We start from the raw sequence: 21,995 nt of genomic DNA on the forward strand, positions 1-21,995 counted from the left end.
ATGTCCATTTTCACGTCCTTAACATGTTACGTTTTTGAGATAAAGACGTTTTAAAAGTTTACCCACTTTTTCAGTTCCTTTCACCCCCTTATGCGGATTCTCCGAAAACGAAAATTAAGTGTTTCTTTATTTTTACAGGAGATTCCAGATAACAATTTTCACGCATGTAACATCTTCAGGTTTTAAGATACCGTATAAGTATCCCCATATAAAAGAATTCAACTCCTTTTTCGGTCATTTTCACCCCCCCTCACCCTACATTGATATTCCGAAAACAAAAATGCATGGGCCTTCATTTTTAAAGGAGATTCTAAATACCAATCTTCACGTCTGTAACATGTTAAGTTTTTGAGACATACTCATTTTAAAACTCATCCTCCTTTTCACTTATTTTCACCCCCCTTAATTGGATTTTCTAAAAAAATGTGTTTCTTTACTTTTAAGGGAGATTCCAAATACCAATATTAGACGGGCGGAGTAGCTCAGACGGTTGAGGCGCTGGCATTCTGACCCAAACTCTGGCTCAGTCCGGTAGTATTTCAAGGTGCTCAAATACGTCAGTCTCGTGTCGGTAGATTTACTGGCACGTATAAGAACTCCTGCGGGACTAAATTCCGGGACCTCGCCGTCTCCGAAAATCTTTAAGAGGTAGTTAATGGTAGTAAAGCCAATATTATTATTATTATTATTATTCTGACCAATTTTCACGTCTGTAACATCTTCAGTTTTTAAGATATAAGCATCCTCATACAAAGGATTCAACGACCATTTCACTTATATTATTTCCCTTAAGTGGATGTTCCGAAAATAAAAAAATACGTGTTCCATTATTTTTAAAGGAGATTCCAAAGACCAATTTTCATGACTTTAAACTGTTAACTTCTTGAGATACAGATATACTCATTTTAAAAATCCCCCCCCCTCCTTTTCACCTCCTTAGCGACGTAATATCCAAAAATCCTTCCTTAGTGAGCACCTACACCGTAATATAAATATATCCCCAAAATTTCATTTCTTTCTGTCCAGTAGTTTTGGCTCGGCGATGAGGCGAATGTGGAGGGGAGCGGCCTCTAGCGTTCCCTACAAGGACGCTGTCTTCTGTAAGACGGGAAACAACACTCCGGAGTGGCCTCATAGCTCGTCTACTTCATCCTTAACAAGTTATAAGTAATTTCAGGAGCTAAATGACCTCTGGCAAGGAAACGACTGGATCTTAATCGTATTTATTTTATGAGTTCATAACAACAATAGTACATATCAGCATTTCGAGATGTCAGGTAGATTATTCTGGCACTTGTTCCGCCACCCGTACCAGGCCGTGAATCCGTGCCTCTTGTAGATCTTGTGGGCACATTGGCTGTCGTCGGACAAGTCATCGTTTAGCAAATCTGAAAAAAAAAAAAAAAACTGTGTTTGAATGGGGAACTCACGGAACGCGTCGCGAGGTGCGCTTGACTAGTTCCGGGAGATCATGTGTGGAGCGGGCAGTGCCTTCCAGGAGACTGAGACTGACTGATGACGGGTCGGGACAACTTGTAAATATCCACACGTGGTTTGATTTACATGATTCCTGGCGGTCCCACATGAGCACGCCAGCTGAACTAGAGTGTTTAACTCTTACCTTCACACTTGATATTGCAGTCACCTCCCTTGACGCCATTTTTGCACCAGTACTTGGAGTTGATCTGAAAAGAGAAGTCCACATGAGCTGAATGATGATCGTGAATTGTGAAACCTCTACTTCAGGGAGAGAGTGAATGAGCCGCACTCTTTTCGTGAACTCACCAGTGACTTGAAACATGCGTTTTGTCATTAATTTATATACTACTAGGGGTTTCTTGCCCCTACAGTAATTTTTCCAGATAAAAGCAGAAATAAGTTTTAAGGAACACATAATCTTCACATACTATTGGGTAGGCAGTCCGCTGATCGGACTCGTCTTGCGGTTTGCTTATCTTCCCCTACTTTATTTTTCACCCCTTAGTGTCGAACTACCAATCAGATTACGTTCAAACCCCTTCATAATCTCTCTCAGATGTAATAAGAACAAACTGTGAAAATTTCAGCGAAATCGGTCCAGTAGTTTTTGAGTCTATTAGCTTCAAACATACCAAAATCCAATCTATATATATAAAGTAGCTTGTCCTGACTGACTGACTGACTGACTGATTCATCATCGCCGAGCCAAAACTACTGGACAGAAAGAAATGAAATTTTGGAGATATATTCATATTAAGATGTAGGTGCTCGCTAAGAGAGGATTTTTGGATATTCCGTCGCTAAGGGGGTGAAAAGGGGGGTGAAATTTTAAAATGAGTGTGTCTATATCTCAAAACTTTAAAAGTTTACAGATGTGAAAATTGGTATTTAGAATCTTCTTTAAAAATAACGAAACACGTATTTTTTTGTTTTGAGACAATCCCAATAGGAGGGGCACAAAAGGGTGAAAAAGGGGTTGAATGCCTTTAATCGGGATACCGGTACTTATATCTCAGAAACTGAAGATATTACAGACATGAAAATTGGTACTTTAGATCTCTTTTAAAAATAAAGAAACACGTATTTTTTTGTTTGGGGGAAATCCAATTAATGGGAGGGTGAAAAGGGGGTGAATTTTTAAAATGGGTGCATCTATATCTCAAAACTCTTAAAGTTTACAGATGTAAAAATTGGTACTTAGAATCTTCATTAAAAACAAAGAAACACGTATTTTTTTGTTTTCGGAAAATCCCAATAGGAGGGGTGAAAAGGGGTGAAAACGTGGTTGAATGACTTTCATGAGGATACTATATCTCAGAAACTGAAGATATTACAGACCTGAAAATTGGTGTTTAGGATCTCCTTTAAAAATAAAGAAATACATATTTTTTGTTTTTGGAAAATCCAATTAATGGGGGGTGTGAAAAGGGGGTGAATTTTTAAAATGAGTCTATCTATATCTCAAAACTTTTAAAGTTTAAAGATGTAAAAATTGGCATTTAGAATCTCCTTTAAAAATAAAGAAACACGTATTTTTTTGTTTTCGGAAAAACCCTATTGGAAGGGTGGAAAAGGGTGAAAAAGCGGTTGAATGCCTTTAATGAGGCTACTTATATTTCAGAACCTGAAGATATTACAGACCTGAAAATTGGTATTTGGGATTTACTTTAAAAATAAAGAAACAGGATTTTTTTTTATTTTGGAAAATCCAAATAATGGAGGGTGAAAAGGGGGGTGAATTTTTAAAATGAGTGTGTCTACATCTTAAAACTTTAAAAGTTTACAGATGTAAAAAAATGGTATTTAGAATCTTCTTTAAAAATACAAGAACACGTATTTTTTGCTTTCTTTAAATCCCAATAGGAGGGGTGTAAATGGGTGAATAATGGGATGAATGCCTTTAATGAGGATACATATATCTCAGAAACTGAAAATATTACGGAACTGAAAATTTGTATATGGGAGCTCCTTTAAAAATAAGGAAACACGTATTTTTTTGTTTTTGGAAAATCCAATTAATGGGGGTTAAACAGGAGTGACAAACTGGGGTGAATTTTTTGAAAGACTATATCTACAGAATATCTGAGAAACGTAAAATGTTATAGACGTAAAAAGTGGGTATTTGGAATCTCCTGTAAATGTAAAGAAAGATAGGTGATTTGTTTTCGGAAACTCCACGTAAGGGGAAATAAAAAGGGGTGAAATTTTAAAAAGCGAATTTCTACAGTATATCTCAAAAACTTAACATGTTACAGAAGTGAAAAATGGTATTTTTATCTCTATTAAAATAAAGAAACGTGTATTTTCAGCTTTCGGAAATACCACTTGGGTGGAAGGGGGGGGGGTAAAAGTGACTGAAAATGGTGTTGAATTCTTTTAATTAGGCTACTGATATCTCAAAAATGAAGATATTACAGACGTGAAATCTGCTTTGGAATCTGCTTTAAAAGTAAAGAAACACGTATTCTCGGAAAATCCAATGAAGGGGGGGGGGCGGTGAAAGAATTGAAAAATTAAATTAATTAATTGTATGAGAATGCATACATCTAATATAAACTAAAGTTGTTACGGACGTGAAAATTGGTATTTGAATCTCCTTAAACAAAGAAAAACGCGTTTGGGGGGCGGGAGTGAAAAGGAGTTGAATTCCTTTCATGAAGACACATAAATCAAAAACTGAAGAAGTTAGAGTCGTGATAATTACTATTTAGAAGATCCTTTACTATTAAGGAAACAAGTATATTTTGCCGGAAAATTCACTTACGGGGTGGGGGGGGGGGAGGGGAGTGTGAAAGGAAGTGAAAATAAAGTGAATTATTTTTATGGGGATACTTATATCTCAAAACTGAATGTAACAGATGTGAACATTGGTGTTTGGAATATCTTTTAAACATAAAGAAACACGTCTTCTATTTTTTTTTGCGGGGGGGGGGGTGTAAATAAACTTAACGGCGGTGGGGTGTAAAAGGAGGTGAGATCAATTGATTTTACTGTTCATAATGTACTTAAGAAGCCTCCGTTGCTCAGGCGGCTGCGCGCCGGCCTCTCGCAGCTGGGTTCCGTGGTTCAAATCCCGGTCACTCCATGTGACATTCGTGCTGGACAAAACGGAGGCGGGACAGGTTTTTCTCCGGATACTTCGATTTTCTCTCTCATCATTCATTCCAGCAACACTGTCCAATATTTCATTTCATTTGTCATTCAACGATCATTGCCCCAGAGGTGTGCTTCGGCAGCCGGCACAATTCCTATTGTCGCTGCTAGATGGGGCTTTATTCATTCCATTCCTGACCCTGTCGAATGACTGGAAACAGGCTATATAGTTTCGATGTACTTATTCTGATCATAAACCGATCATTTTTAATCTTTCCTGGGCTGGTTTTCAACAGCCATCTTTTCCTTCGGAGAACGTTCTTAGATTACAGTAGATCCTCCTGGCATGTAAATAAAAATTGAAACACATTTGAAATAAACGATAGGAATGAGATCGACCGTCAAATTGTTCACCTCTATAATAAGGTCAACAATGCACGGAAGTATGTCATTGGTATCGCCAGAAATCCCGCACACTTGCCTACGCGCGACGATGGTGCTGGTCACATTGTAACAATGACACTGGCAGCAGATGTAATTTACCGCCAAGTAGCGATCTTGCAGCTTGCTGTGGGGTTCAGAACATCTTTTAATAATAATAATAATAATAAAAATAATAATAATAATGTTCTGGACCGTTGTCAAATGTGCGGACCCCCCTGGAAAATGGTCCTGGACGGGTAATGACTAAGAACGCAGTCCGGCCGCGGGTTCAGTACCGCCAAGGCACCTAAGACGACACCACGCCGGATCTCCTGAAGGATTTGATCCATATTAAAAACGCTTATAGGAAAAGATGGCAAAGATTTAGGGACCCAACTGACGGGGTGGAATATCTGGACTTAGCCCGGGAAGTACGAAATCGATTGCTGGAAAGAAAGATTGAAAAATGTGAGGAAACATACCGTAATCTATTAGAAAACGAGTCAGATCGCGAATTTTGGCGGATTCTCGCAGAAAACGAGTCAGATCGCGAATTTCGGCGGATTATATATCTAAAACAATAAGCATTCAATTATAAATTTCAGTATAATACCGTAGCGAAGCACGGGTATCTTGCTAGTGTTATATATATAGATTCAAATGAGGTTTGATATAAACATTATTCTAGCTATATATCCTCACAGCAATACCAGAAGCAACTGCTTTTGCTTCTCCTATTGTTTATAAAACTTTGACTGTGATGTTCTTACTTGAGTCGTTGTGCCCAAGATGTTCGGACAATCTGTCCTTGTATTCATGCGTTAAAGAACCCCTGCAGGACGTTTGAAATGGCATACTCGCAACATTCTGCTGGCATAATGCTATTGATTTTACATCCCCCTAACTTCTTTCTTGGAAGTTTGTTCCGCATGAGATCTTTGAGCACCTTAAGGTATTACAGGACGGGATTATGGAGAAACTGTCATAATAAACACTTTTATTGTACAAATTATTGCGCCCTCAAAATAGTATGAATGCTTATAAATAATACGCTGGCCCCGCAGTATAGGGGCAGTGTTCCTGCCTCTTACCCGGAGGCCCCGGGTTCGATTCCCGGCCAGGTCGCGGATTTTTACCCGGATCTGAGGGCTGGTTCGAGGTCCACTCAGCCTACGTGATTACAAATGAGGAGCTATCTGACGGTGAGATGGCGGCCCCGGTCTAGTAAGCGTAGAATAACGGCCGAGATAATTCTTCCTGCTGACCACACGACACCTTGCAGTCTGCACGCCTTCGGGCTGAGCAGCGGTCGCTTGGTAGGCCATGGCCCTTCGGTGCTCTTGCGCCATGGGGTTTGGGGTTTTTGGTTTATAAGTAATAGATTAATTTATTTCCTTGTGTAAAGAGAAATTGAGATACGTGTTCAGTAACTCAGCATACATCAGTAACAAAAGAGTTTCTTTAACATACATTCAAGAGAAGATATTTTAGAATTGGTAATCTTCCTTGGTAAGAAATAAATAGGCTTCAGAAACCTCAAATAAACAAGAAATCACTTTTTTTAGAGTAAAATAAACCTAGATTAGAAATAAACCTTGTAAAATAAAACGAAGCTCTTTTCCCCTTAAGTCTGTTGTGATTGTACTCAGCTTTCTGTGTTAATTTAAAGACAGCCATCATGATCTGTCGCTCCCCTGCCGAAATGACGTGCTGATTAACCAAGTGAAGTCGTCTGCGAGATCTATGACAGCATTCGAATAAAGACTCAGGAAGTAAATTAATTCCTTCAGTAATCACATAATAATTGGCCAATAAAAGGGTTAGATGCCACTGCAGCGAGTCCTAGCGTCTTCTGGTAGCGGCTTTAGCAATTTTGTTAGTTCATTGATCTGTCTGTCATATCGTTGGCTTTGACTGAGGTATGAGCGATTATGGTAATGCCATTCCTTATGCAGCCAGTCCCGGCTATGAATGGGGCTTATAGGGCCGGTTTGTGCATCCATTTCAGTGGGCTTGGCAGACTGATATGAAATAGCACTTAGTGGCTCAGTGAGGAAAGCAACGGGAAACTACCTCACTCCTCATTTCCCTAGTACGCCTCTTAGTGATTCCTAGGCCAGCTATGACAGCTAATGGTAGAGCTGTTGAGGATCCAACCTGCCTTCGGGCTAAGGACTGAACACACATACAAAACGGTTAGCAGGTATTGCCCAATACTGAAATGTCCATAATGTTGAAAAGTTCACATACATAAAATGTCCAATTAAAAGAAGTCCTAAATGGAAATGTCAAACTATATGGAGGTCCACACTCTAAAAGTTCAAAAATAAATACAGTATATTCCAGTGAGTAAAATGACCAAATTTCAACAAAAAAATCCAGAAATACTCAAGATATTTTTAATGTGAAGTATAACGGTGTTTAAATCAGTTTGTTTAATACCATGGTTACAGTCAGAAATGTAGGGCTTACTTGTGGGTTACAGTGTAGTTTCATGTGATATCGTCTTGAATTGTTGGTATCTATGGAGGATAGTTCTTCTGCCTAGTGTCTGCTGTTGAAACATTCCACATCTAAGCGGGAACTTCGTGGCCTATCAGAGACATACGAACTCCATAATTTCTTTATCAAAATTATCGTATAATGGATCCCATAATAAGCGCAGATATGGTATGGGAATGTGTAAAATGTTGGTTATAATAACGTTAGTTCCACTAACTACTTTTATGGTTTTTGGAGACGCCGATGTCCCTTAGGAATTCCTTAACGTACGGACACGAGGCCAGGATAGGGTCAGAAGGCCGGCAACTTGTGGGACAAGCAACAGGACATCATGTTTGGTAACCCTGAACGTTTCTTAATGTTTAAACAATTAAAATGCTTTCGCCGCCTCTGTGGTGTGATTAGCTACCACGAGGGCTGGAACGGGGTCCACTCAACTGAGTAGAGGGGGTTCGATTCCTACCTCAGCCACCGTCGTGTTCTCTCATCCAGACAAATGCCGGAATGGTAGCTTCCTTTCCTCTTCCTTGTCCAATCTTCCCATCCCCTCTTCAGCATACTAGTGCTCCTCTCCAGTTGTATCCCCCCGACCCAAAGTTTCATGCTCCAGGACACTGCCCTTGAGGCGTAGAGGTGGGATCCCTCGCTGAATCCGAGGGAGAACCAATCCTGGTCGGTAAACACGAAAAATGCTTTCGACAATGTGATGCTATGTTGGGCAACCTTCTCGTCCTTGTGATTGCACCACTTTCTAGTTCGACTTACATTTCGTCAATTCTTCAGCCATTCTACATACGAGGAAAAAGTACTCTTACTGAAAATATGCATTTTTCTCTGCTCCATAATTTAAAGGTAGAGAGCAAAGCGCTAGTTTACATCGCACTGTTTCACCTTACACTGGGCATTGCCTATTCTTACATTTCAACACCGTGGACATTTCCAATTTTTGGACATCTTATTAGTGAACCAATTTATGTCAGGACTTTCTATCGTGGAAAAAATGAAAATCCAGAGCCTGTTTCCATTCATTTGACTGGGTGTGGAATGGAATGCATCTATCGGCGAGGATACGAATTGTGCCCCGTGCTTAAGCCTGTGGGGCAATGAAATGCAATGATATTAGAGAAACAGGAACACCATCACTCTTCCATGAGCCACAAACACCCCTCCCAACTGGGAACTGGGACTCACCACACATACATGATATTCTGAATCCATGAAAGAAAAATGTATTAAAGTGCGGTTATGCAGATCCGGGAATTTCTGACAGACTGCACACGTAGATTAAAAGTGGACACCCTCATAAAGCAGTTTCGATATTCCAGTGATGGAGAGAGGTAGGCACTGACGATCTCCTTATAACAATATGGTGATTTAATGGTAATGAAATGCTTAATTTAGAGGCAAAGAAGATGCAGGGGGTCTCATCATGACCTTCGGGTCACACAGAAACGCATTTTTCGAGTCAATGAACTCCATATATTTTTTGGTAACATAACAGTTCTACATGATCACAGAAATGTTGTAATAATTCCTTTTTATCTTCATAACGCATTAAAATAACGTTATTTTGAAGTAATACACAATGAACACGGAGGTCCACCTTATAGGCCTACATCTCGCCACGGTACAAGTCAGGCTACTCCTGCCTGACCCGCACCACGGACTTGCCTGTCTCGTGCTTTCAGCTGAAATCACTGATCTCTATACATGGATCGCTGATGGCAGGTCTCCGCTGCAGGAGAAAGTACGCCAAGTTGAACGCGCGGTTCGCCATGTTGGCGTACCCAACCTCGAGCTCTCCTTATGGGGAAGCAATGATAATATAGTCAATTTTAAGTCGCAATTAATGGCGCATTGGAATAATTAAAAATATAGAGACATGTTCACTCAAAGCATAAGGACATTGGGATCACTGACACGTCATTCTGAGGTCAGTAAATCTCCGGGATAGCAATAAAAATGAGTGTATAATAACGGCCGGCAAATATTAACTTAGGTGCTGAATACATGCAATTAGCGATCGGTAACACAATACGAGTGAAAACCAGTTTCTGGAAACATTGCTGTAAGTTGTATACATGTATGCCACGAAATTATGCATTCTTAAAATGATGTACCTATAAACGTAGCTCAATATACAGGCCTAGATTCGACATATCGTAATCGGTGCTTGATAATGAATTTCTGTTTCCTGTTTCCAAGAAATAACGCGCATATTATCAAATTAAAATATCATTGAAGCAAATGTACACATTTATAAAACAGCAAATATTCAAAACTAGTCAATATATCACATTACCTGCAGCTTAATGTACTATTACAGACCTCTTTAATTAAATTGAGCTAGCAAAGCGATATTGATAGTCATCATCAGAAATATGTAACACCAGTTAAAATAGTCCCAAATACCACGAATAGTATAATGGAATAGCCCCAAACACCCACCACTCCAGTGTCTGAAACCCATAATTATTACTAATGTAAATAAGGTCTAGAATTCCTCCAGACTTCATTTTCTAAGATTGTTATAAGGTCACGTCAATTATTTCATCGAAACCGTCAGTTTAATTATGAGAAGAAAAAAAAAGTAAATCTTTACTTGCAGTTAATGTTCAGCAAAATTGAAAACAGTTGGCTGTACATCACTTCTAAGGTGTACAGTTTGTCCATTTCTATCAAAACAGTCTTCCTCTAAGTGATCCGAGCAGAGAACAGCTGTTTTAGAAGGCTCCCAATTCTCCCGCCTGATACTCCTAATCGATGATGTTAGATGTTCGGGTCTCGAGAAAGGAAACCTACAAAAATTAATTGCCATTTTGCTCCCGGAATATGCGAAATAAGATACAATAAACCTAAAACTCAAAACACTACCCTAGGAAGATTCTTATGTACAGTATAAAACTCCCCGAGCCGGGCTGAGTGGCTCAGAGGGTTAAGGCGCTGGCCTTCTAACCCCAACTTGGCAGGTTCGATCCTGGCTCAGTCCGGTGGTATTTGAAGGTGCTCAAATACGACAGCCCCGTGTCGGTAGATTTACTGGCACGTAAAAGAACTCCTGCGGGACTAAATTCCGGCACCTCGGCGTCTCCGAAGACCTTAAAAAAGTAGTTAGTGGGACGTAAAGCAAATAACATTATTATTAAAACTCCCCGATGAAATGATTTCTCCTTCTGCTGATCGGTTCTGTTTGTACATCCATAAGCTGAATACTGCGGTATGTTAATACCCCGTAGAATGTTTCTTCATTCATATTTCAGATAAACACATACATATTTAAATTTAATCTTGTAATTCACAAGCATACTACAAGGCAACGAACCTAAATTCGTAAAATACACTACTATTTACTTTGCAATAACACAGCACAGAACACTCGTGAAACTACAATCAAGAGGCCTGGCGTCACTGAACTAAGCATAAACAAAGCAAGCGCGCTCCTCGTGGTCTACTGCACCGTGCGCTCGCTGCCATCTTACCACGCCAGTCATCTTCTATTCGGCTTACTGCTACCCAAGCTATCAGCTATCCAGGTATAGAGATCAGTGGCTGAAATACTGGAAGGTGAGGTGTTGAGTTGTAATGTGAAGAGCTCTGTCGTAAACTGTAGCAGCGCTCCCTTCATAGGCGAACCTATTTGAAATTATGATTAGTATTGGCCGCTATCGGTCTAGAAAGCCAAGAATAACGACCGAGAGGACACGACACCTCGTAATCTGCAGGCCTTCGGGCTGAGCAGCGGTCGCTTGGTAGGCCAAGGCCCTTCAAGGGCTGTAGTGCCATGGAGTTTGGTTTGGTTTATTGGCCGGTATATTATGGACTATCGACGATCTAAGTACACTGGGACAAGTATGTAGGCCTAACTTTTTAATATGCAACACTCTTTCGTAACTTTTATAATATTTATCACCACCTTGCGATGACTTTTGAATTGGTAGAGACGAATTTTGACTTCTTCTTCTTGTTCTTAATTACTAGAAAATATATGTGGAGCATTTACAAGTACTTAATTGCAGAGTATTGCATATGTGCAAAGGAGAATTTTCTTGATTGTTACATCCGCTTTTCTATATTACTTGTACCTTGCAGACAAACTCGCTAGCATATTAAGAGTGAGCAATATTTTATTTCACCATTTTCTTGCTAATCAGCTGGAGTTAAACAGTTGAGGTAAAACAAACAAAATATTATTCACCTGAAAGATTTCGTGAGCTAGAGCAGCCCTAAGATTGAAATGTGGCAGAAGCTACAATAATCGTTCAGCTTTGCGTGAAACATTCAAATATGTTTACTAATCCAAATAAATAAATAAATAAATAAATAAATAAATAAATAAATAAATAAATAAATAAATAAATAAATAAATAAATAAATAAATAAATTTTGACAACTACTTTTCTGATAATAATGTATTACATTTGCAATTAAAAATCAGTTGTGTTATTAAGGGTTATGTTAGTGCCAAAAACTGGCCACCCTACCGCACGTAAACTCCAGCTCAGGAACACCTCTGCAGAGGTTCGGACCTGCCTTCGGGCAGAATAACCCTTACCTTACTTAGTGCCAAGAGCGGTGAAACAGGCGTTGCGGATCTCGTGTAGTATGAACAGTACTCGTTATCGAGGATAGACAAGGCCATTTATCTTATGCTTCATGTAATAAGGAACTAACAGTTTCTGTGAATTACAGCATAAAATTAAGTGTCTAATTAAGCGCAAGTAGGTAATGACCAAAATAACTTGCCTATCACCCGTATACAGTCTAATATGTGTTATGCGCCGTTCTAGGAAGAGATCTCAATCCATGGGGCGTGCATGGGCTTCTTTAAGGAAAATTGAAACTTATTTTGCAAACTTGAATAAAACTCTTGTGAGAGTTCTTCATTCCAACAAGTACTTCTCTGGTAAGACCCCAACTAGAGTATGGTTCCAGTGTAATGTTGCAAAGTTTGGGTTGGGAAGAATTGAGAGAAAGAAGAAAAGCTGCTCGACTAAGTGGTATGTTTCGAGCTGTCAGCGGAGAGATGGCGTGGAATGACATTAGTAGACGAATAAGTTTGAGTGGCGTTTATAAAAGTAGGAAAGATCACAATATGAAGATAAAGTTGGAATTCAAGAGGACAAACTGGGGCAAATATTCATTTATAGCAAGGGGAGTTAGGGATTGGAATAACTTACCAAGGGAGACGTTCAATAAATTTCCAATTTCTTTGAAATCATTCAGGAAAAGGCTAGGAAAGCAACAGATAGGGAATCTGCCACCTGGGGGACTGCCCTAAATGCAGATCAATATTGATTGATTGATTCAGTCTGTGGAACACCTATATAAAACCGACTATGAAACAAAGAATGATTGGAGAGAACATAATCAGGCACTTTGTTTGATGTGGCGATGTGAGCTCTGGAGATGAATAAGAAAGTAGGCCTACAGTATATTGTAGTACGTACCTGGAACAAGCCGTAGTCGTAACTACCGTTCTTGTTGGGCCCACCCTTCTTGGAAGAGTCGCCACTGCTCTCACTCTGCACCAGACACACCCCTGAAAACAGCACCAGACAAATGGTAAGAGACCAAAAATTGTGAATGAAGCAAGAACGGCTGTTGCGATCACAGCTCACCTCGTTGCATACAGTGTATAAGGATTATTAAGTGTCCTCAAATATGAGGCAACTACGTTTCCTGTATGACGATCATAAGGGATGCACACCAAGTGAAGTGAGCCAAGACGCCTGGGTTCGACTCCACTATCGGCTGTCCTGTGCTTTCCCATGTTCAATTCGAGGAAATGCCGGGACAGTTCCAGCTCTTTACCCGGTATTGTTTATCAGCTCCTGAACCGACATTGGCGCCAGGAAGGGCATTCAGGCGTAAAAACACATCACTGCAGTAAGGAGTTATACTCACAGTTAGCTAAGTCCTTGCCGGCGAAGTCGTGTTTCTTCAGTTCTCTGGCTATTTGACACGCAGTGGTGAACTTCTTGGCGGATACAGCCGCAAGCAGCCCCGCAAGCACCAACAGCAGCGTTAGTCGTGCCATTTCTTCTGACGAGTCAAGCTCAGGCCCGCCTAATAAATACTGTACTGGTATTCCCCCACCATAATGCAATACCCTCGAGCACAAGTGCAGGTAAACCCCCTCTGTTTACAGGAGTAGTTAGTCATCTGCACCTGCTTCTTCCCAACTGTGTCAAGCTCAGGCCCGCCTAATAAGTACTATACTGGTATTCCCCCATCATAGTGCAATACCCTCGAGCACAACTGCAGGTAAACCCCCTCTGTTTACAGGAGTAGTTAGTCATCTGCACCTGCTTCTTCCCAACTGTGTCAATGTTTGTTCATACTAGAGGCAGGCAAAGTACCAACAGTGTACGACCGTGCAGTCCAGCCACTTCCTTCTGCTTTCTTGACCGGTTCCGATGCTCCTCAATTCGTTGTACAAGGCTACATGAAACCTGCTCCAGCATTCAGTCCTTCAAAGAGTCACAAATCGAGGCCAGGTACCGGCAAGCAGAACACGATAGAGAACAATTATTATTATTATTATTATTATTATTATTATTATTATTATTATTATTATTATTATTATTATTATTAAGAAGAAGACGATGGTGAGGTTCGAACCCACAAGCTCACAGCTACGTCTGCCTTCTCGGGTAAATGGTCAGCGTCGTGGCCGTCGATACACATAGTCCCGGGTTCAATTCTCGTCTCAGAAGAACAGGGCATGAGAAGAGCCCGCAGACCGGGGCCGCTAGCTCCACACTTATCCTCATTATCATCATCATTAGTTCTCATATTTAATATAATTTTTATTAAAATATTGTATGGTTTATTTTCATTTGTAGGACTAGTTTATTTTAATAGTGAAAGTTCGTGGTTAGATGGAAGACCTTATTTCTTCTTCAACCGAGCAAGTTGGCTGTGCATTCGGAAATTAGCGGGTTCGAACCCAACTGTCGGCAGCCGTAAAGAGAGTTTTCCGTGGTTTCCCATTTTCACGCCATGCAAATGCTGAGGTTGTACCTTAATTAAGACCACGGCCGCTTTGTTCCAACTCCTAGCCCTTTCCTATTCCATAGCCGCCACAAGACCTACCTGTGTCAGTGGAATGTAAAGCAAATTGTAAAAACAAAATGTGTGTGAATTAGGCTACATCTTGTAATAATAGAAAATACGCTACATGTCAGAATGTATTTCATGAGAAAATCTCTGAAATTCTTCAGCAGGTGTATTAATTCCTGCGTCAGCATTTGTGTTAACTGGTTCCTGCGTAACACACAATTGTCAGTATGGTGGCAGTGAGATGACAGTTGGGCAACAGGAAGGCATAGTAATACAGAATGTCATTTTACCTACACAGCTGTGTTAATAACTCATTTTTATAAACGTTTTTTGGTTAACACATTTTGGCATAACACAGACCAGACAATATGAATACCTCAAATATACACACATGTCCAGAATTTACCCGACTAGCCACAATAAATTTTAGTTTTCGTATGTAATAATAATAATAATAATAATAATAATAATAATAATAATAATAATAATAATAATAATGGCTTTGCGTTCGCCTGCAATACCTACTGGGTGGATTGAGTAGCTCAGCAGTTGCTGTTGCCGGTCCCAGGCCTGGGGAAAGGAGGAGGGTTGGCTCAATGCCGTAAAATGACAGAGAACATCTTGAGGCAACCTCTATGGTTCACAACCATAGTTGTAACTCGGAGCTTGCTCCATCGAAGGCTATATGCCTTTGACAGTCAAGAATGGACGGAAATCTTTTTGGTAAATTTCCACCGCTTTGTACTAGCCAGGGAAGACTGCATTCGGATACGGTGGGCAGTCGCTTGAAAGATGAGTCAGATGAGTCGGAGCATCTGGAAATACCCAAGACAAACCAACGATTAAACCGAAGACTAAAATTGAAACAGATAAACTATTTAGCAACATATAACGTCAACTCTCTGGCACAGGTGAGAAAATTAAAAATCCTAACTAATGAACTGGACAAACAAAGAATCCTTATGGCAGGACTACAAGAGATGAGGAATTCAGACCAGAAACCCATGGAATCTCAAGGGTATCGAGTGTACAAAGGTATCCCTGGAGAAAGAGTGGTGAAGAATTGTCCACAATTTGGTACAGGATTCATAGTCAACTTGAAAATAATTGATTCGATAATAGATTTTCAGGCACAATCCCCAAGACTCGAGACGCTAACAGTAAGGCATCGAATAAAATGTACACAATAATTAATGCCCATGCTGGTACAAATAACAACAATAGGAGAAAACCCAGAGAAGAGGTGGATGAATTCTGGGACCTCCTGGATCAAACAGTGACAAATATAAATAAAAATCATACCAAAATTTTAATATGCGACTTCAGTGCACAATTAGGTAAAGAAAAGAGATACCGAGACATAAGACATAATAGGAAAATGGCCAGCTCAAAAAATAGACCAATAAAAATGGCGTAAGATTGGTAGACTTTTGTAGAAACCAATATATATCAATATACGTATTTTATGAGAAAACCTAAAATTTTAAGACATGGAAACACCCAGATTGGAGGAAAGGAGAATGGCAATTAGATCATGTTTGTATGGAAAAGAATTATCATAAGGAAATCCAAAATGTTAAAGTACTTAGAGGAATAGACATAGGGTCTGACCATTACATGGTGAAAATCAAAATTAAATTCACACCATAAAGAAACCAAAATCAAAATGTAAATTGAGAAAAGTTTATGATCCCCATAAACTAATAAACAATGAACAGTATCAAGAACTAACTCGAGACATTGATAAAACAGATAAATTCGAAGAGATCATCCCGAAATTAAAAGACGTAGCTGAGAAAATAGCCTTGCCAAGTCCAAGGAAAGAGGATCAATGGTGGAATGAGGTATGCATTAAAGCATTTGAAAGTAGACATCAGGCATGGTTAAATCATCAAAGTCAAAAAACAGAGACATCGTATGTAGAATTTACAAAGCAAAGATAACTAACCCAAAAAAACCATCAGAAATATTAAAAGACAACATCAAAAAATCACTATTCAACAAATAGAAATAGATCACAAAAATACCAATCCTAGGGATTACTATACAATATTTAGTAAACAACTTTAGAAATATGAACCGCCAACACTTATGCTAAAAGATAAGAATGGAGAGATGGCACATAATAATAGATAGATGGCACATAATAATAAAGATAATACACACATTCTAGCAGACACGTTCAATAAATTATTCAATTGTGGAGAACCAAAAGAACTACTTGATATAAACACAGACATGCCCAATAAAACTCCACCAGAAAATATCGATCCACCCAGCTTTGATGAAGTTAATCAAGTCATTAAAGAACTGAAAAGTTATAAAGCTTGTGAGGAACACCAAACATTTGCCGAGTTGTGGAAAAATGCAGCGCAATCAATTAGAGAATCACTTCACCAATGCTTGATTAAAATTTGGAATGATGAAAAATTATCAGACCACTGGACAACTGCAGTAATCCACCTTTGCACACAAAAAGGAGATGGAACAAATCCTGATAAATATAGAGGAATATCGCTCCTGGATTGTACTTATAAAATAGTCTCGAGAATAATTTACAATCGGTGCAAATGTCAACTGGAAAAAGAATTAGGGGAGTACCAGGGAGGATTTCGACCATGGCATAGTTGTCCAGATCAAATCATAACACTAACATTATTAATGGCCATCTACAAAAGAACATTACATACATACATTATCATTATAGCCTGTTATGCCTTTCAGTGTTCAGTCTGCAAGCCTCTGTGAATTCACTAAACGTCGCCACAATCCTCGATTTGCAACTTGTGTTGTGGCCTCATTTAGTTCTATACCTCTTATCTTTAAATTGTTAGAAACCGAGTCTAATCATCGTCGTCTTGGTCTCCCTCTACTTCTCTTACCCTCCATAAAAGATTCCATTATCCTCCTAGGTAACCTATCCTCCTCCATTCGCCTCACATGACCCCACCACCGAAGCCGGTTTATGCCTACAGCTTCATCCATCGAGTTCATTCCTAAATTAGCCTTTATCTCCTCATTACGAGTACCCTCCTGCCATTGTTCCCATCTGTTTGTACCAGCCATAATTCTTGCTACTTTCATGTCTGTTACCTCTAAATTATGAATAAGATATCCTGAGTCCACTCAGCTTTCGCTCCCGTAAAGCAAAGTTGGTCTGAAAACAGACCGATGTAAAGATAGTTTCGTTTGGGATCTGACTTCCTTCTTACAGAATACTGTTGATCGCAACTGCGAGTTCACTGCATTAGCTTTACGACACATTGATTCAATCTCACTTACTATATTACCATCCTGGGAGAACACACAACCTAAATACTTGAAATTATAGACCTGTTCTAGCTTTGCATCACCAATCTGACATTCAATTCTGTTGAATTTCTTACCTACTGACATCAATTTAGTCTTCGAGAGGCTAATTTTCATACCATACTCATTGCACCTCTTTTCAAGTTCCAAGATATTAGACTCCAGGCTTTCGGCATAATCTGTCAGTAAGACCAAGTCGTCAGCATAGGCCAGACTGCTTACTACATTTCCACCTAAGTGAATCCCTCCCTGCCATTTTATGTCTTTCAGCAGAAGATCGATGTAAACTACGAACAGCAAAGGTGAAAGATTGCAGCCTTGTCTAACCTCTGTAAGTACCCTGAACCAAGAACTCATTCTACCATCAATTCTCACTGAAGCCCAATTGTCAATATAAATGCCTTTGATTGATTTTAATAATTTACCTTTAATTCCATAGTCCCCCAGTATAGCGAACATCTTTTCCCTTGGTACCCTGTCATATGCTTTCTCTAGATCTACGAAACATAAACACAACTGCCTATTCCTCTCGTAGCATTTTTCAATTACCTGCCGCATACTGAAAATCTGATCCTGACAGCCTCTCTGTGGTCTGAAACCACACTGGTTTTTATCAAACTTCCTCTCAACGACTGATCGCACCCTCCCTTCCAAGATGCCAGTGAATACTTTGCCTGGTATACTAATCAATGAGATACCTCGATAGTTGTTGCAATCCTTCCTGTTCCCTTGCTTATAGATAGGTGCAATTACTGCGTTTGTCCAATCTGAATGTACCTTACCAACACTCCACGCTAATTTTACTACTCTATGAAGCCATTTCATCCCTGCCTTCCCACTATACTTCACCATTTCAGGCCTAATTTCATCTATTCCTGCTGCTTTATGACAACGGAGTTTATTTACCATCCTTTCCACTTCCTCAAGCATAATTTCACCAACATCATATTCCTCCTCCCCATGAGCTTGGCTGTTCGCAATACCAGCAGGATGATTTCCTTTTACATTGAGAAGATGTTCAAAATATTCCCTCCACCTCTCCAGTGACTCCCTGGGATCTATTATGAGTTCACCTGAATTACTCAAAACACTGTTAATTTCCTTTCCCCCTTCCCCCTCCTAAGATTCTTTATTACTGTCCAGAAAGGTTTCCCTGCTGCTTGGCCTAGCCTTTCCAGGTTATTACCAAAATCATCCCACGATTTCTTTTTCGATTCAACAACTATTTGTTTCGCTCTGTTTCTTTCATCTACGTACAAATCCCTGTCTGCCTCGGCCCTTGTTTGGAGCCATTTCTGATAAGCCTTCTTTTTACGTTTACAAGCTGCTCTCACTTCAACATTCCACCAAGTTCGCCTTTTCCCATCTTTACACACAGTTGTTCCTAGACATTCCCTTGCTGTTTCTACTACAGCATCCCTGTATGCCACCCATTCACTTTCTATATCCTAAACCTGCTTAATATCTACTGTTCGAAATTTCTCACTAATCATATCCATGTACTTCTAATTTCCTCGTCCTGGAGATTTTCTACCCTTATTCGTTTGCAGACAGATTTCACTTTTTCTACTCAAGGCCTAGAAATACTTAGTTCACTACAGATCAGATAGTGGTCTGTATCATCGAAAAATCCCCGGAAAACTCGTGCATTCCTAACAGATTTCCTGAATTCGAAGTCGGATAAGATGTAGTCTATTATGGATCTGGTACCTCTAGCCTCCCATGTGTAGCAGTGAATAGCCTTATGCTTGAAGAATGTATTCGTTACTGCTAAACCCATACTAGCACAGAAGTCCAGCAAACGCTTCCCATTCCCATTAGCTTCCATATCTTCCCCACATTTACCAATCACCCTTTCGTATCCTTCAGTTCTATTCCCAACTGTCGCATTGAAATCGCCCATTAGAACTATTCTATCCTTGCTGTTGACCCTGACCACGATGTCACTCAATGCTTCATAAAACTTGTCAACTTCATCCTCATCTGCACCCTCACATGGTGAAAACACGGACACAGTTCTTGTCCTAATTCCTCCATCTGACAAATCTACCCACATCATTCGCTCATTTACGTGCCTAACAGAAACTATGTTGCGTGCAATGGTATTCCTGATAAAGAGCCCTACCCCAGACTCTGCCCTTCCCTTTCTAACACCCGTCAAGTACACTTTATAATCTCCTATCTCCTCCTCATTATTTCCCCTTACCCGAATATCACTTACTCCTAGCACATCCAGATGCATCCTCTTTGCTGACTCAGCCAGTTCTACCTTCTTTCTTCCATAAGCCCCATTAATATTGATAGCTCCCCATCGAATTCCATTTCGTTCGCCAAGTTGTTTCCAAGGAGTCCCTCGCCTGTCAAATGGGAGTGGGACTCCGTTTCTCCCATAGATCCGAGGCTTGCTTAAAATATTCTGAGCTCGGTAAATTCATGAAGCAGGATGCTATCCTACTTGCACATAGTCCAAGTGAGGATCTCTCCTCTAACGGGTTATGGACCACCGGTGAATTGTATAATCCTAGCCGCCTGAGAACAAGGAGGGCCACGACTCAGAATATGTCCGAGATGCCCACTCCCATTCCACAGCAACTGGTATCCCGACTCTCAGGACCACTTCCTAGGCCACTCAGCCGTTGCCCATGGTTCACGAACTAGGACGTGACTACAGTAACCCACAAACATGAACCATTATTATTATTATTATTATTATTATTATTATTATTATTATTATTATTATTATTATTATTATTATTATTATTATTATTGTTATTATTATTGTTATTAGGGCTAAATGGTGTGCAGTATAGGTGTAAGAAGGGTGGTCTAATTACAGAGTACGCCGTAGGTCGTCACTATTATTTTTATTATAAAATAAATTTCAGTTGTGAGATATCCCGATGCATATACAGTATATTCTTACAATACTATGAGAACGATGTTAAATGACAACAAAAATTACCTAACGACAAGCAATTATATAAAAGCATGACACTGGAAGAAATTATAACAAAACCAGGAATGTCATAATAACGAAAGGAGAAGTATACAAAAGCAATATATGAAAATAATTTCTATTTTCGTAAATTTAAAGTGATTTTTCAAAAGCATTTCATTCTCTGCGTATTTTCGCCATGTCATCGTACGGTGGGTCCCCTCTACTGAGACCAGGTCTGCCTATTAAAGCAGTTTTATTGCTGGACAAAGCAGGGCCACATCGGGATGAACATGAACTCGTATGTGATGTGATGGAATTTGTGCTTTATTTTTGCCCCCTAACGTAATAAGTTTGATACAGGCCGTTTTAGAATGTTTAAAAAGAAAGTATCGGCACCGCCTGCTACATCCACTCCTGGAAACAACAGAACATGAGGAAACCATCACGAACTTCCTCAAACAGATAGCGATGAAGGACGTAATGTATTGCACGAACTTCGGAGCGACTAAGTTTCGCTCCCGCTTCCCGCGTCCCGCGTTGGTGTGTGCAGAAAGACGAACTTCGCAGCGACCGCGGGATTGTAGGTTTCGCTCCCGCTCCCGCTTCCCATAGTTCTGTTCCGCAAGCGGGTTTGTAGCGGGCGATCAGCGGCGTTATACCTGTTCGTGGAGAATCAGCCTAAGTCACTGAGCTGGGCAGAACTCCACCCTTTGACGAATATACAATCCACAAGTTAGTGATGAACATTTTTTGTGACAAATCACTCAAGTCTGTCCGGCTCCATGGATAAATGGATAGCGTGCTAGCCTTTGGTCACAGGGATCGCGGGTTCGATTCCCGGCATGGTCGGGAATTTTAACCTTAATTGGTTAATTTCGCTGGCACGGGGGCTGGGTGTATGTGCCGTCTTCATCATCATTTCATACTCATCACGACGCGCAGGTCGCCTACGGGTGTCAAATCAAAAGACCTGCATCTGGTGAGCCGAAATTGTCCTCGGACACTCCCGGCACTAAAAGCCATACGCCATTTCATTTTTTTTCACTCAAGACTTTCGAAGGTCCTACCTATCTTTTCTAACTTTATAATTGGTAAAGAGGTTTTTGGTAGCACTTAGCGATTTCGTTACGCAATAACGGTCTGTGAGGCTTTCAGTCGGGAATTGGAGAGTTTCGAATTTCATCGTCAC

At 40.0% G+C, this 21,995-nt stretch overlaps 2 protein-coding genes across 3 annotated transcripts in view; one reads left to right on the plus strand and one right to left on the minus strand.

Moving 5' to 3' along the window:
* The window catches only part of LOC136863956 (1-phosphatidylinositol 4,5-bisphosphate phosphodiesterase delta-4), a 330,114-nt gene that overhangs the window by 120,207 nt on the left and 187,912 nt on the right, over positions 1–21,995 (plus strand). The gene's annotated exons all lie outside the window — the stretch shown is intronic.
* Positions 1,208–13,567, minus strand: LOC136863955 (lysozyme). The gene is made up of 4 exons (XM_067140408.2): positions 13,402–13,567; positions 12,945–13,036; positions 1,622–1,685; positions 1,208–1,388 (listed from the first exon to the last, which is right to left on the minus strand). The coding sequence occupies exons 1-4, from the start codon at positions 13,532–13,534 to the stop codon at positions 1,258–1,260; spliced, it is 420 nt and encodes a 139-aa protein (XP_066996509.2). The 5' UTR covers positions 13,535–13,567; the 3' UTR covers positions 1,208–1,257.

Source organism: Anabrus simplex, chromosome 2 (assembly GCF_040414725.1).
Source record: "Anabrus simplex isolate iqAnaSimp1 chromosome 2, ASM4041472v1, whole genome shotgun sequence".
Taxonomy (NCBI): Eukaryota; Metazoa; Arthropoda; class Insecta; order Orthoptera; family Tettigoniidae; genus Anabrus; species Anabrus simplex.

Bases quoted from the DNA above. Each gene is read 5' to 3' on its own strand.
- LOC136863955 (XM_067140408.2), bottom strand. From the start codon at position 13,534: ATGGCACGACTAACGCTGCTGTTGGTGCTTGCGGGGCTGCTTGCGGCT. The intron at 1,686-12,944 runs GTACGTACTACA...TTCTCTTTTCAG, and splicing joins ACGACTACGGCTTGTTCCAG to ATCAACTCCAAGTACTGGTG. The intron at 1,389-1,621 runs GTAAGAGTTAAA...TTTTTTTTTCAG, and splicing joins CTGCAATATCAAGTGTGAAG to ATTTGCTAAACGATGACTTG.